Source organism: Mastomys coucha, chromosome X (genome assembly GCF_008632895.1).
Source record: "Mastomys coucha isolate ucsf_1 chromosome X, UCSF_Mcou_1, whole genome shotgun sequence".
NCBI classification, from domain to species: domain Eukaryota; kingdom Metazoa; phylum Chordata; class Mammalia; order Rodentia; family Muridae; genus Mastomys; species Mastomys coucha.
This window is the reverse complement of record NC_045030.1, coordinates 163,224,444-163,240,348: the sequence shown is the minus strand read 5'-3', so window position 1 is coordinate 163,240,348 and position 15,905 is coordinate 163,224,444. Positions and strand designations below refer to the sequence as shown.

Below are 15,905 nucleotides of genomic sequence, written 5' to 3'. Positions count from 1 at the left end.
TTAGAGAATTCTTTCACTTTTCAATTTAGTACATTCTTTCTATTACTTTTCTTCCTTCCTTCCTTTCTTTTTCTCCTTATTTCTTTTTTTTGAAAGCTGAAACAATATTTAGAATAGTAAATAAAATTAAATGCACGATAAAATGACTAAAAGCATATTAGCTACTACCAGGAAATTGCTGTTAGTCCTATGAAGTTAGTCCTATCCTTTTGTATATACGTATGCATGTAGGGGGCAGGATATGTGTTTGTGTGTGAGTATGGATATATATACACATAGGTGCATGTACTGAGTGCCCCCTCCTTTGTTCTACTGCACTTTATTTTTTAAGCCAGTGTCACCATGGAACCTACAACTTGTTGATTAGATTATATTGGCTGGACCTTGAACTCCTAGAATTCTATTGTTTTCAACTTTCACCAGTATTGGTGTTACAGGTAAATGTCACCGTGTTTGGTTATTTTACATGGATGCTTGAAAATTCAATGCTTTGCTTTTCTACATGCTTGGAAGATCAACAATTTTACTGACAGCTGATATCCCTAGTTCTCCCATATATTTCTTCCCAGTGACACTTTTCTCTATTCCATCTAAGATATAACCATTTTTCTAATACTTTTAACCTCTAAGAATACATTTTAAAGTAAGAATACTTCATTTTGATCTTTATGCTATAAACTGATAAATGGATTTACAGGGTATATGTTGTTACCAGCTTCTTTTTTTCAAACTACATCCACATGGTTTTCCAGAGGTTGTTAATTTCATTGATATTTGACCAGCCATTTTCATTACTGTAATACAAGTGAGCATCATCCATTCCTTGAACAGGAAAACAAAATATTGTAATTTTAATCCTTCCTCATCATCTCCTTTTGGTGTTTATATTCCTTCATCCAGCTTACCTGAAACCTGTCATCAAACTGAGAAGTAAATTAGCCAGAAGATACTCACTAACGACATTGGCTTGTCCAGTGAATATGGTGTACTGGAGTTCATAGGAGACCACACTGAACTCATCATCTGAAGTCCAATGGACAGTAATGGTGTCATAGGAAGCCGTGCAGAGCTCTTCTCTAATTGTGGGAGGGTTGGGAGCTGTTGACATCAAGAATGCATATTAGTGGAGCAGCAGATACCATTAGGATCACAATTTGGAGATATTTAACTGTGATAGTAGGTCTATCAGAACTACTATCATATAAAAGGAGATTTTGGTTCCAAAGTGCTTAGTTGTCTATGTAGGGAATATTTTTTTGGTTTGTTTGTTTGTTGTTGTTGTCTTTTATATTGTATCTCATTTTATTTTTTATTAGATATTTTCTTCATTTACATATCATATGATATCTCCTTTCCCAGTTTCCCCTCCGAAAAAAATAAAAAAAAAATTAAAAATAAAATAAAAAACCCAAAACTAAAACAACAACAACAAAAAAAACCCTGTTCCCTCCCTCCCCTGCTCACCAACCCATCCTCTCCCATTTCCTGGTTGGTTTTTTATTTTTGGTTTTTCGAGTGGTTGTTGTTTTTTTGTAAGCAGTATGACTAAAGCCAGCCAGCCATTAAGACATTATCTCAATTTATCATGAGAATATATTTATGAGAATAAAAAAAACAATAGCTTCTTGTGTATGAAGAAAAATATATCAAAGAAAAAGTAACCAAGACAAACTTTCATAATTTTATTCACTTTTTGGGGGGATGGTTTGAAAACTTACTAGTAAAGAACTATATAGTAAACATTTTAGGTATTGTAGGACAGACTTCTGCTCTTGCAACTACTTAACCCTGCCATGAGAGCAGATGTAGATAATTTGTACATTAATGAGTATGACCAAACTCTAATAAAAATTTATTCACAAAGTAGCCACAGGGCCCGATTTGGCCTGAAACCCACTATGCCATCCTCTCATCTACATGACACCAGATATTTTAAAAGTATCACTGTTATCTGGTAGCAAATCAACTGAATAATTTAAAATTTTTTCTTTATTAGATATTTGATGTCTTGTTAAAATTATTAGTGCACTCCTATTCTCATTTCATTCTTCAATTTGTAGGTAGTATATTTAATCAAAAAGACAACAATTAGCAAGCAGTCATCTTTTAGAAATATGTTTTCATTTACTAAGAAACCATGAATGTTTGTGTTTGTTGCTTTTATCACTACAGAAACCTTTTGTTTTACTTGTTTCACAAAGGAATCAGCTCAGAAATTTAAATATTATTAAAACGTGATTTCTAAATCACTTACTCTGGATTAATTTCAATAAGTAATTTATGAGGAGAATAATTAAGGAAGAAAAGACAAGGCTACAAGTGTTTTGTGCTGGCAATATTATTTTAAGGCAGAGGGTTACAAACTACAGTTATTCTTTTTATTATTTTATTTTGTAAATAGTTATTTGCCTGCATGTATGTCTATGTATCAGGTGTGTGCTGTGCTTGTGGAGGCCATAACATTACAGATGATTTTAACTACCATGGGGGTGCTGGGAATCAAACCTTGGTCCCTTGGAAGAACATCCAGTGCTGTTATCCACTAAGCCAACTCTCCAGCCCACAGCAGCTACTTTTGTAAATAAAGTTTTATTGGAACACAACCTGACTTACTCAAGTATTCTCCATCTATGGCGTATTTATGCAACAGCAAAGCTGTGTAGTTACAAGCATATGGTTTGCAAAATCTAAGACTTCTGCCATATGTTGCTTTTCAGTCAAAGTTTACCAGCCTGTGGTTTAGAGAAGTGATTCACAGCTTTTCTTCATACTATTCTTATACTGGTGCTGAACTTCAAAGAGAGAAATGTGTTTGTATTCTATGGATTTACTTATACCATTGCATAAATCTCTTCTGTTCTAGATTAGTTTCTGATTGGAATTGGTAAATTGTAAAGAAACCCAAAGAGGGTGGGGCCTTTATAGAAATGGTAAATTTAAAATTCTACTTTAGGGATGGTGAGATGGCTCAGCAGAAAAGAGCACCAACTGCTCTTCGGAAGGTCCTGGGTTCAAATCCCAGCAACCACGTGGTGGCTCACAACCACCTATAATGAGATTTGACGCCCTCTTCTGGTGCATATGAAGACAGCTACAGTGTACTTATTTATAATAAATTTTAAAAGTCTGTGCCTGAGTGAGGGGAGCCAACTGGAGCGAGTGGGGTTGACCAGAGCGGGCAGAGGTCCTAAAAAGTCTATTCCCAAAAACCAGATGAAGTCTCACAACTATCTGTACAACTACAATGTACTCATATACATAAAATAAATAAATAAATCTTTAAAAACAATTCTACTTTGTCTCTCCTTTAACACTTGAAAAGACATTTAGCACAAGTCACCAGAAGCCTTGCCTATTGTTGAATTTATTAATTAAAAAATGGGGCTCATCTGGGTTTGATGATACATATTTATAATCTCAATATTTGGAAGGAAGGGAGAATGTGAGTATGAGGGTAATCTAGGTTATATAGGAGATCTAAAATCTAGTCCAGGTTATATAGTAGATATCAAAATGACATCCACAAATGAAAATCAAGTAAATAGGAAAGAAAGTTAAAGAAAGAAATATTCATCATAACTCTTCAAGCATTTTCCTGGAAATGTTTGTCTTCTCAAGAGCAGTGTGACTTGAATATACACAAATAAGTGATCACTGTTGCTGTGAGATCACTGTGGAATAAACCAGTGAAGAACAACTTAGTCTTCCATTAACCATTGTGGAAAGATTGATTGTTTTTTCTGTCCACATAGCAATATAGGATTAAATAGACAGAAAGTGTAAGTTCAAAATAGGCAAGTACTGTGAGCCACATGGCAGTAGCTGCAACCAGGAAGGAAATGTCACCTCTATGGGTTATTAACTTGACATACCACTTAGAGGCATGTCATAGGAAAAAAAATTCTTGTTTGCACAGCCAGGCAGACTAACCTTGTTTTGACTGTAAACCCAATGGGTTTGTCCTGCAAAGTCAATTTCTAATTTTCTGTAAATGAAAACTGTAGCACACTGCCAATTCCAATACCCACACAATCAGTACCAGAACTGTATTTTCTTGCCTTCATCACAAACACTACACAAGGAATGGTGGACTAATATGCCACAAACACTTAGTTTCCTGCTTATAAATATTGGATCAAATATTTGGACTTGGCAGTATAAGCCAAGTATTGTATGTTATGGCAAGAATTGATGTTATGTCTAGAAGTGGACTGAATTTGGGGTTAACAGCTCAAAAAGCAAAATCACACATATCTGATATGGCCTTTAGATTGTCGTAAACAGCCATTGCGATTACACATGGCACACATGTTACAATTTTGTATAGACTACTTTCATAGTTTCCTTTTTAGTCAATGAGTTTATGTTTCTACAGAAATTGAAATGAACATATATTTTGAATATACTGTTAATTGTTGGAGAATAAAGATATATTTTTGTTGATCAGGCAAGTATAGCAAGATGATTTGGTACAAAAAGACCATGTTCCTGGGCAAATATTTAGTTTTCTAGTTTCCTCTGGTCTTGAGAATGAGCTTGTAACATGGATCTAGTCCATGAGACTTAGTGAAAATTTGCTAGGTAAGCCTTTTGTGGAAGAGTTTTGGTTTTATAGGTAAGCCTTTTGTGGAAGAGTTTTGATTTTATAATAAACAAAGCCATATTTGGCTCGCCAAGAAGTTTTGCTATTATTCCCTCCTTTTCCCTGTACTTTTGAATAAAAACATCAGAAGTAGGTAGAGGATACATGTTGTAAAATGACAGCAAATGAAATTGTCAGAGCAGGAAAACAGAAAAATGTGCATAGTATATTATACTGTAATTTAGTAGCTGTGAGTACCATGTAGCTGTTAAACTTCTAAGTATATTCAGCTCAGTTTAAAAAAAATGCAATTCACCATCCACATTTCACATTTTCAATAACTAATATATGGGCTATCATGGACACAGAACATTTCTATCACCAAAGAAAGTTCTACCAGATGGTAGTGCTTTAGATAAAACTCAAAGACAAAAGGTAAGGAAAGGAGGCATTATACCCATAAATATTTCAAATGAAGTTTGGTTCCTTAGAGTAAATGCTTTGTGAATCAAACTTTCTTCTTTAGTTGGAGCCATATATTTGAAAGAGAATTATACAAGACAAGGAGATATCATGTGGGATAACTCCCTCTACTTGCAAATGCATAATAAAGGCCAAAAAGGTCAGTTGGAGTTCTCACAAGGGAAAAAAAAGCATGGGCTATACAACTCCTTGCTTTCTATCCAGACACTACAAAAACAAATGCTATACAATGTTCCCTCTCTTTGGCTCCACCCTCCCCAACCACTCTCCCACAAACATGCACATACTGGCTGAGAGTTAAGAAACTGACACCGTGCTCAGTTAGGGATGTGGTTTCTAGGCAGCTCTATGTCTTCAGTACAGAAAACATCTGGCTTCACTGTGTACATGGTGCTTTTCTGAAGTCACAGGTCCTGGTGGCTTTGAGGAACACAAATAACTTTGTCTAAATGACCCTCATTCTTTCTATCAACTATTGAGTCCAGCTCCTGCTTCAAAGGAAAGATTTAGATTAACTCCTAGGAATATAGGTAGCCACAATTTTTCTTTTCCATGTCTTTTCTTCATTGTTTTCTAAGCTAAAAAGAAAGGAAGGAAGGAGGGAAGAAGAAGGGAGGGAGAGATAGTGGGAAGAGGAAGGGGGAGGAAAGCTGAGCAGAAAATGTAGGGATGAACTGTGGCATCTTGAATTGCAATGTGATTTATGTGATGTTTGCCAGTCTTTTCCTAGAAAATGCAGAGATCTTAACAGTTCATACAGAACAGAGCCATACCCTAATTGTGCTCACCTCTGTATCTGACCTTCAGCATGATGGCTAAAATTTACCATCTCTAAAATAAAGATTATGTTTTACTGAAATTGATACTGTGACAATTAAGATAACATCACAAATACAAAGAGCTAGAGAGGTATAGATGGCCAGCTATTCATGTGGTTTTTGTTTTCTTGTCATTAATGTACTATGAGAGTCAGAGATGCCCTAACACAGTAAAAGATGCCCATGAAACCTTACTATCTCTTTGATGACCAGAAGTGCTACTGCTTTTACCATCTCCATGTTAAGAGTGAGGAAATGGTGTTAAGGACACATTTAGCAATCAGGATTCTCTTTATTTTCTTGTCCCTATTTATACTTAATTTGTGTTATTTAGGTTAAAATACAGTGTGGACATTAATCTTTATAGGACTATTAGGCATTTCAAAGAAGCAAATGTATGGGTTTTAGAAAATAATTGATCTAATGGCAAAGTGAATGTACACTGTAATAGAGAGAACATAAAAGACAGTAACAATACCTGTTAGGTAATCCAGACATTCTAGCAGTTTCTTCTCCCGGGAAAAATCTAAGGCAAAAGTGTCAAATGTGTCATTGAGGTTGATTTCAGGAATTAGGACCTGGGAGGATGCAGTTGCCATGGAGACTCTGTAATTTAAACAAAACATTGTTTTAAGAAGTGTCAAGGTGGCTTTTATCATCACTGCGAAGGACTGAGGAAAAAAATAAAAGGAAAAAGAAATATCAGGTTTTTTAAAAGTACCCTCTAGAAATGGTGTAATAAATTAACACAAAACAAACTTAAAGAAAAAGCAAAGCAATTGGGAAAAGTAATAGTGCCATCCCCCTTCTTTATGCTATTGAAAAAAAGTTCCCACAGAAGCAAAAGAATATTCATATTTCATGTTGCTGTGTATTTAACAGCCTGGCCCAGTCATATCTAACTCCAGCAAGAAGCACATAGCTTCAGGCATTTCTTCACACATCTGTCTGGGAAACTGTTTGTTCCTTTCAGACTCGCCCTTGCTCCACTTCAAAGAGGAGTCTCCAAAATTTCAAACTGCATAAAAGGCCAAGTGAAGATTAAAAAAGAATGTTTCCAGATATTGGATTAGTTTAATCAATTACTAGCCTCTCTCTAAAATAAACATTAAAAGGAGGTTTTGTCTGGCTCTTTTTCATTCTCCTTCTATTCGCTTTTTTCCCCACCATATTCCCAGCAGATGCCATGGAAAATATTCATAAGCTTTCTCTGAAATTCCCTAGTAGACACACAATTTCGTCTCCACATTCAGGTTTTCTGGTGAGTGCTCCCTTGTATAAAGTATAAAGCAAGGTATATATCTTTGTCTCCTATGTGCTCTTGAGTTCATTTAGAAAGTTCAGTTACTAACAGCAAAACATTCTAGTGGATTCTAAAATGCAAGTAATTATCTTTAGACAAAGGAAACCATGGCTTGTATAATTCTACTTCTGAGCATAGAAAATGATCTAGACTTATTTTGATGTGTTTTATGTTTTTGTTGAGTTCCATAAATATTAGGACAGTATATTTTTTCTACAAAACCCCTGAACTTGAAATGATTTAGCTATAACTGCAATCACTTATATTCTTATAACTATCACTGATGCCCAATTGCACAAGATCTTAGCATTAGCTGGCAATAGTAAGGACGACTTCGGTGCTTACTCTCACACTTTATGAGAAAAGTTTGATACAAGCAAGTTATCCTAAGCATTATAGCCACTCTTGTGTCTTTGAATAGCTCTTAAAGACTTGGATTTTCACAAAGACCCTATATATTGGCTAGGAGTCTATCAATACAATAGAAATAGTACACAGCAACAAAAAAGGAATAGAGTATAGGCATATGCCAAAATATGGATGAATATCATACTATAAAAAACTGAATAAAATGGTTATGAGATATATGAAATATTCAGAATAGGTGTAGCTTTTAAATTGTATCCTATAACCAGTTAATTTTACTTTATGAACTATTTACAACAATGAAAAAGAATACATATGCAAAATAACCCAAATACGGTTTCTCCAGCTGTATCTCTGGCATAAGTTCAATGTTATCTAGGGAACAATTATATTGTTGAACCTGCAATATCCTAATCAAATTGATAGTAGGAAAAAAGTATAAGGAAATTTAAACTATATAAATGAAATATTCAAGTGGCAAAGAGATTTTAGACAGTGTAATGTCATCTCCTGACTAGCTCACAAGGGCTAATTGAAGAGCAGCACTTTTATGATTTTATTGACTGTGACATTCAAAGGACTTATAATAGCTAATGTAGCTGAGTGGATACCGGAATGGATGCTATTTAAAATGTACCTTTAACAAATACTCATGAAGCTTTTGAAGTGTGTCATATAACAAAGAGTCCAAAATATTTGGACTAATGTAGTCAACTTAAAAGATATTCTTTAGTATTATTTCCATGCCTCAAAATATTTGAAAATAATAACAATAATAATAATAATAATAATAATAGTAATAAACCTCAATGAGTTCTGTTTCATATTCCCCAATTGGGAGAACTGGAGCAAGTATCGACCTTATAATGGTTTTTCTCTTAGACTCTCCTGAAAACCACATCTTGTGTCAATTGATGAGACCAATCTGAGTACCGATAATCTTGCTATATTAGTTCCCTTCTTGGAAGCAGAAGCTTCTTTGTTCAGGTACATCTAAAACAGATTGTGCTCTCAAATATGTCTTGCTTCTCAGGTCAACAAACAATAAATAGAATGTTTCCTTTTTTAAACCAAATGACATAGAAAATGCTCCTACCATTTGGACAGTGGGAAACTTGAGTGGGAAGCTAGAGGAAGATAATGCCTGGCCTGGAAGGCAAAGACTGAAAGAAGAAATCTTTGGAGATTACTGCAGCTTTTAACACCTACAGGTTTTCTTTACTTGGTGGAAGGAAAGATGCTTATCTTTGGCTACAATTTCAAATCCTCAACTGTAGTGACAGGTAAAGGGAACTCTGCCAAATTCAACATTTTAGGGGATGTTTTTATTTCTCAAATCCTTGTTGTCCATATTCTGCTTTTTTATACTGCCAACATCCACAGGATTGTTAGTGATAGGCTTCATTTTGCTTCCTTGCTTTACACTTACACTCCACACTTCCCCTGCTTGTGTGTGTGCTTGTGTGTGCCCATGTATGTGTGGCTGTGTGTTTCATGTGTAGAAGGATTATCCACTACGCCTATGGATGATTTTCTGCTCTGGTATCTCTAATTTGCAGAACACTCAGTTGTTACTCATATGATGCCAGTATTCCAGAAGATGGCCATGTCAACAGAGATCCTGTTCATGGGTCTTTTGCCAGACACCACACACCACCACGGTTAAAACATCAAGGTACCACAGAAACAAAAATGTGTTTATCTTTGGTCAGCTCAAGATTTCTCAAATACATTTGTCCCTGGAAATTTTAACCTTTCAACATCTTACAGACAGCATTCTAAAATCCACACATGGGATCTGACTCTGAGAACCAAGTGACATTTCTCCAGAGATGCTAACTGGAATTCTTATCTTTCTGCTTCTATTACTACTACTACTACTCCCCCTCCCCTCCCCTCCCCTCCTCCTTTTTCTTCTTCTTCTTCTTCTTCTTCTTCTTCTTCTTCTTAAGAAAAGACTGACTGATCCTTGAACTGTCTATTCTGATAAGGAATTAAAAATATTGCCTCAAAGTGGAGAAACTTCTAGAAAATCTGAAAATTCATTCTGTTCTGAAGGAATTTTTCTTATCATTCTCATGATAAAGAGAATTTACTATTCAAAGTAATTTTACAATAAACATCATGAATGGACTAGAGGAGGGGTAACATTGGACAAGGGTGGGGGTGGAGATGGGAACAGGAAGGATCATGCTGGGGGAGGACAGGGAGAGCAAAAAGAGAATACTTAAGAGACAACTGGAATAGGAAAGGGAGTGAGCATCTCTGAAACTATCTAGAAACTTAGGGCAACAGAAACTCCCAGGAATCTTACCTAGCTAAGACTCGTAGTAATGGGGGGATATGGAACCTGAGCCAACCATCTCCTGTAGCCTGGTGAGACTTCCAATGGAGTAGGTAGGAATTGGGATACCAACCCAAATACTAAACCTTTGATCTACAATTTGTCTTGCCCACAAGATGTCCTTGGTTGAAAATGAAGCAGAAATAGAGGGACTGGCCAACTAATAACTGTCATAGCTTGAGGCCCATGGCATGAGAGGGAGCCCATCCCTGACACTGTTAATGATATTCTACTATACTTGCAGACATCCTAGCATAACTGCCACCCAGAGAAGCTTCATCTAGTAGCTGATGAAAACAGATGCGGAGACCCACAGCCAAACATTTGGTGGAGCTTATGGAATCTTGTGGAAGATGGGGAGGAAGGATTCTAGGAGCTGGATGGGTCAAGGGCACATAAGAAAACCTACAGAATCAACTAACCATGGCCCCATAGGGGTCCACAGAGACTGAACTTCCAACCAGGGAGCATGCATGGGACTGATTTAGGCCCTCTGTAAATATGCAACAGTTGTGCAGCTTGGTCTTTCAAAAACTTAGAAACAGACTGTTAGACCCCAGTTGGGGATCTCTGATCTGAGTGTAAACCATCTTTAGATTGTATTCAGTGTGATGGTAAACAGTGATGTTTAAGTTTTTTTGTTTTGTTTTGTTTTAATATGAAAATAAAGAATAAGAAAGTGGATATGGATTAGACGAGAAGTGCAAAGAATTAGACACTTGAAATCTAGGAGCCACAAAGAAAGAAATCTGCCTCTTTTGTAACAGAGAGGAGAGAGCATCTTAAGGGCAGCAGCTATTCATGTCCTTCATGGGAGAAAAGTAGCTAATTAGCTGCAAAACAAATTTTTCTCAATTATAAGACGACGACAGTGTAGCCAGCTGACCAGTAAGAGACCAGGGTTATAAAAATACTATATATTATTCGAGCATGGTGAAAATGGAATCTGACCCAAGCAAGCACCTGTGTTAGTTTCCTTTCTCTTTCCTTGAAGAAATTCAAGTGTTAAGATGGTGAACAGGTTTCCCCTCTAAGACCATGGGTAAAGGAACACCTGCAGCTTGTTTTGGGAATGGATTCATTGGCAAACAGCCACACTCTCTTGCTCCCTGTGGCTAACATGGAGCTACCCAGGCAACAGTGAGTAAATGTGATAAATCCCTTATAGCTTGCAAAGCTGAAAATAATTTACTTTCTGAAACATTACAGTGGTCTCTGCTTTAAGATAGAGGCCAGGATGAATGAGTTCTCTGGGATCTTTTCATGACACAGTTCTGCAAGGGTGTTGCATAAAGGGAAATTAGGAATTAGAATAAATAGAAAGCCAAGGTGTTTGGTGTTGTCTTGAGATGCCATTGATGTAGCATGGGCTATATACAGCTCAGCCTTCCCTTTGGAACTGCTGGACTCATTATATAGGTCTATGCCTAGGAAATGAGTAATTTCTACACTAAATAAGTCTGTGTACCAAGAGAAGACTCACCTTCACCCATCTTACTGCTGAAGTCACTATGCAAGTAACATTTCTAGTTTTCCTCCCCAGGAATAGAAGGTATTCTAAAAGAAGGCAGTGGGGGGGTCATCATTTGACCTTTCTCTCCCATGCTAATCAGCCTTGGAATTTTCAGGTGATGTCAACTTTCTCAGTTAAGTAAAAACAAGACTAACAGAGAACAACACCCAAGCAGTTGTTTTCTCTAGACAAATGAACCATGCAGTGAAAGATAAGTTTCCCTTTTATGTATTTTGCCTGCACCTCCATTCTTTGTTAACAAGGATATGATAAGATCAAGTTTGAGAATCACAACAAATGGTGTTTCTGTATCATTGCCCCTGCCCCCAGCTCTCCTCCACACACAAAATGGTTGGTTTTATTCTAACTGGAGAACTGCTAATATGAAGACCTTGAACTGTAGGCTGTTATGGAAAGGATTTTATTATGTCAAAGGGAAGCATCCTCAGCTGGAGCAAAGCAGCAAAAGCTTCTATTCTCTCTGATTCTCAACCATGAACAGAAAGCAAGTCAGTGTGGAGCAAGGTCAAACAGCCACATCCAGATATAAGCAATCAGCAACCTGAAAACTTCCCAGCTGCCCCTGCACCCACCTCTCAGTGATATTCTTTGCTGTCTGTAGAAAACGGGCATGGTCATTCTCCTTCAGCGAGTGTTCTGCTTGGGAGATGAGTGATGCAGACCTTTCAATGCACTGTTTACAGTTTGCAATCTGCTGAGCTAGTTTTCGGAGCCTCATCACCTAGAACAAAAGAAGCATGACAGTCGAGGTTACATATTAGGCTTATTAGGAGAAACCTGGAAGGCAAAATTCTGGAACTAAAACTTTCTGTCCTTAGAGAAGCATTAGTGATTTGTTTTATGAGGAAACACTGCATTGCTAATTACTTCTCTGTTGAAGGGGAAAAAGGTGTTGTCCAGTGGCAAGTGACAAAGGGTCACTGAACCTCTTCCCTCTACTATCCTACATAATTACTTCAGGACCTTAGAGAACCCTGGAACTTTCTCCACCTCAGGTTTTCACTGTGCCTTTAAGAAAATAAAGCATTTCTGTAGGTATAAATGAGGCTTAAGTAAAAACAAAACAAAACAAAAAAACAACAAAAAAACCATTATTCTACAAAGTTCTTTGTAATCCATGTAATAAAGTTGTGACATTAAAGCATTAGGTATTTCTATTTTCCATACTGCCTAAAACTTTTGTATTAAAATAACAGAGTGGGAACATTTTCCCATTGATTAATATTTTTCTTATTGAACTGATGAGAGAAAGCCAAAAAAAGCACAGCTGAGCCATTTCCTCTCACTGTAAACGTCATTTCCAGTCACTTTGTGCTCACTTGATAAGTTAACTATTTTGATAAGCATTTCCCATTTGGGATAAAACACATAGTTGTTTCACAATCTCCATTTTAGTTCGTGTAATCATCCATAACCTCTCAGGCATGCCAAGATAAGTCCAAGGTAAGCCACTTGACCGTGGTTCTGGTGTTTGAAATGTGCTATATAAGCTGAAGCCCTCCGGCCAGGAGCCAAGTTAAAATTAGACCAGTAATTGGAATCACCTCGAGCCTACTGGCCCCACCTACACAAGAGGGGACAGGTTTTGGCTGGTTTTCTGATAATTCCGGAATGGAAAATAGCCTTGGGTGAAAGGGTAGGAAGGACGCCTGGTTAATCTGTCTAACAGACAAGGCAGGCTCAAGATCCCTCCAGAATTTCTGCTAACTTCAAGAAATTTTTGCTTTCTCCAAGTCATCACTATCATCCCAGGACAACTCTAATCTTGAAGCAAAGGAAGGAAGGAGATGTCAGATCTGTAGAACTCTAGGGAATGTCCAATTCCAAATGTGTACTATAGCAAACAAAGGAAACTACAGCTGAATTGAGAGGTGCTGAGCCCAAGATTTCAGGCAAGCCTGAAAGAGTTCATGAAAATAATGAGTCAGAATGAAATGTCCAAACTTGGCAGCTAAGAGTATGTGATCTCAAGCATGGTAAAAATACATCAGTCATTATAATGGTAGTTCTTGTCCCTATCAGGCTAACTGTGTACCTAAGTTGAACAAAATAATAGCATTTTACACCAATAGAACAGAGCTTCTGGCAACATTAGAGAGTCAAGGTCAAGACAGCCCTCTAGTCTAATTCAGGATGTTAGAACACATCTATTAGAAACTGCTAGAAGAAGGGAAAATTACAGAAGGAAAAGTAAACTAATAGTCTCTACAATAAGCCAAACGAATGGAATATTTAATAATATAACATAAAGAATACTTTAAATTGTGTGGCCAAGTTGAAGGCATCTGATACAATTCTCACAAAAGAAAATGAGGTCAAACTATTCTTTTGGATTCATTTCATGGCACTCTCTTAGCCTTTGAATATTTGCAGTAGAGACCACATGTATCACAAATGTAACAATGACTACCTTTCAATTTCATAGTTTTCGGTTTTCTCTATGAGGATATTAGAAATTAAAGGTTTTATATAAGGACAAGAAAAAAAAAACTAAACAGCATATACTGATGTAAAAGATATTGAGAACATCCTGTGAAACTACCATAACGTTCTAGAGTGAACTTCCACGTAGGACATACTTTTAATTATAGGTCAGTTTACAGTCACATCAGAGATTCGCAAACACTGTATGCAAAAGAATCAGCTGGGGATCTTTCAAAGGAAAACTCTCGAGGTCTGGGCACATCCTCCAGTATTCTAGTTAATGAGCTGTAATTGGCAGAGCAACAGTAATTTGCATTTTAACGAGCAATGAATGTTTTAAAATCTCCAGGTGATGAATCACTAGTATGGTCAGGACTAGCATTTAAAATACCAATCTAGCTTTCATGTTTGAGTCCATGGACATCTGTCATGCTTGAATGTCACTCAAGACTCTTTTTGTCCCTTCTTACATTTATGGAATTTTCCAGGCAGTGGCCAAAACTCAGTTGTCCAATTTCTTCTGTAGCTGTTTTCTGTCATATGATTGTCTACTCCAAAACTTATTTATTACATTCCTGTCTGTGTGTTTCTTCTCTGAGTCCTTTTTGTATGTGTTTTCTTTATCTCGGAACTGTTTCTTTTCAAGTCTGTGTCCTCTTCTGCAAAACTAATCTCACTGGAAATAAAATAATGCTGCTGATTTTGTTGGCAGTAGATTTTAGAAACTAAAGATTTCCTTATTTGCTTTGGAACTGAGCTTAGCACTTCAGTTTTAGAGAAAAAAAATCTGAAGATAGCTTCTTGCTTTCCTTGGTCTGCTCTAATGGTTTTACAGTTGCTTTCACCTGACCAGGCATAGGCACAGCACTCTGGAATCCAGTCTCACTTTGGAATCCTGTCTTATCTCTGTGTCTGAGGCACCTGTCTTGTGTGATAATAGTATGATCGGAGCACAGCAATCTTAACAATTGACTTGTTCCAGAACCTCAGAACTGAAGTTTGCCAAAAGCTATGGAGTCAGGCAGACATTGGCAATACTCTTTTTTTCCCCCTTCTCTGCAGAGAAGCCTTCTGCAGTATGTGGAATTAAAGCATAAGTTTGTTTTCTGCCCTCCATCTGATCCAAAGCAATTCTAGATCCTTCCTACAAATCATCAAGAGTGGATTTTAGGCACAGGCATTGGAAGTGCAGGTATACTTGCATCTCTTCAATCAAGCCTGTGCCTCAAGCCACAATTGTGGCATTGTACTTTCTGCCCATTTCTGTTTCACAGAAATGCTTCTCTTATTTCACTGTGCACCATTGTATTCTATTTCTATTAATGGTATATGTTTGTACTGGAGTGAGTGCTACAAAAAATGAACTCTACATATAATCATGGCCCAAACTGGAATACATTTTACTACTATTCTCTAGCTCATAAAGGTAACTCCCATGCCACAAAATTCAAGCTGCAGCTAAGTAAGGGTTAGTAAGTATGGTTGCTGCGGAGGTATGTCAAAGTGTCATTGTAATCTGAAGATGGGCTCTTAGGGAGGTCCACTTCTGGACCTTGGGAATCTTTAAATATGCTACCTTCTATTCCAAAGGATCTTGAGGGGTTGAGGATTATGTGGATAATTTCTACATAATCCCTAAGGTCTTTATAAAAGAGACAGGAAGGTTCATGTTAGTGAAGTAGATAGGATGATGGAAACAGAAGGCAGAGTACTAATGACTTAGTTGTGAGCCAAGGACCATGGATGACCTCCACAAGCTGGAAAAGGAAAGAATAGCTTACCAATATTGCCTTTAACCTATGTAGCCATTAATGCAGTGAGACTGCTTTCGGGCATCTAAATTACAGAACAGTAAGATAATCAATAAGAAGGTTCTAAGCTACCAAGTTTTTGGTAATTTGTAACACCACAATAGAAACTATTATAAGAAGAGTACATAGCCAACAGGAGAAGAGAGGTGTTTTTTTTTTTTAATTTTGAGATACATTGCACAGATTAATAAATATACCAAACATAAACTATGTATACTTCTAAAAAACAGACCATTAAAT

The 15,905-nt window shown here is 36.8% G+C and overlaps 1 protein-coding gene across 6 annotated transcripts in view; it reads right to left on the bottom strand.

Moving 5' to 3' along the window:
* The window catches only part of Mid1 (midline 1), a 363,560-nt gene that overhangs the window by 28,446 nt on the left and 319,209 nt on the right, over window positions 1-15,905 (bottom strand). For all 6 annotated transcript variants that reach the window (XM_031371498.1, XM_031371515.1, XM_031371507.1 and 3 more), the window contains exons 5-7: window positions 12,003-12,151; window positions 6,362-6,489; window positions 955-1,098 (exon numbers count right to left, since the gene is read on the bottom strand). In XM_031371498.1, the coding sequence (XP_031227358.1) occupies window positions 955-1,098; window positions 6,362-6,489; window positions 12,003-12,151 (421 nt within the window). The remainder of the gene's footprint in view (window positions 1-954; window positions 1,099-6,361; window positions 6,490-12,002; window positions 12,152-15,905) is intronic.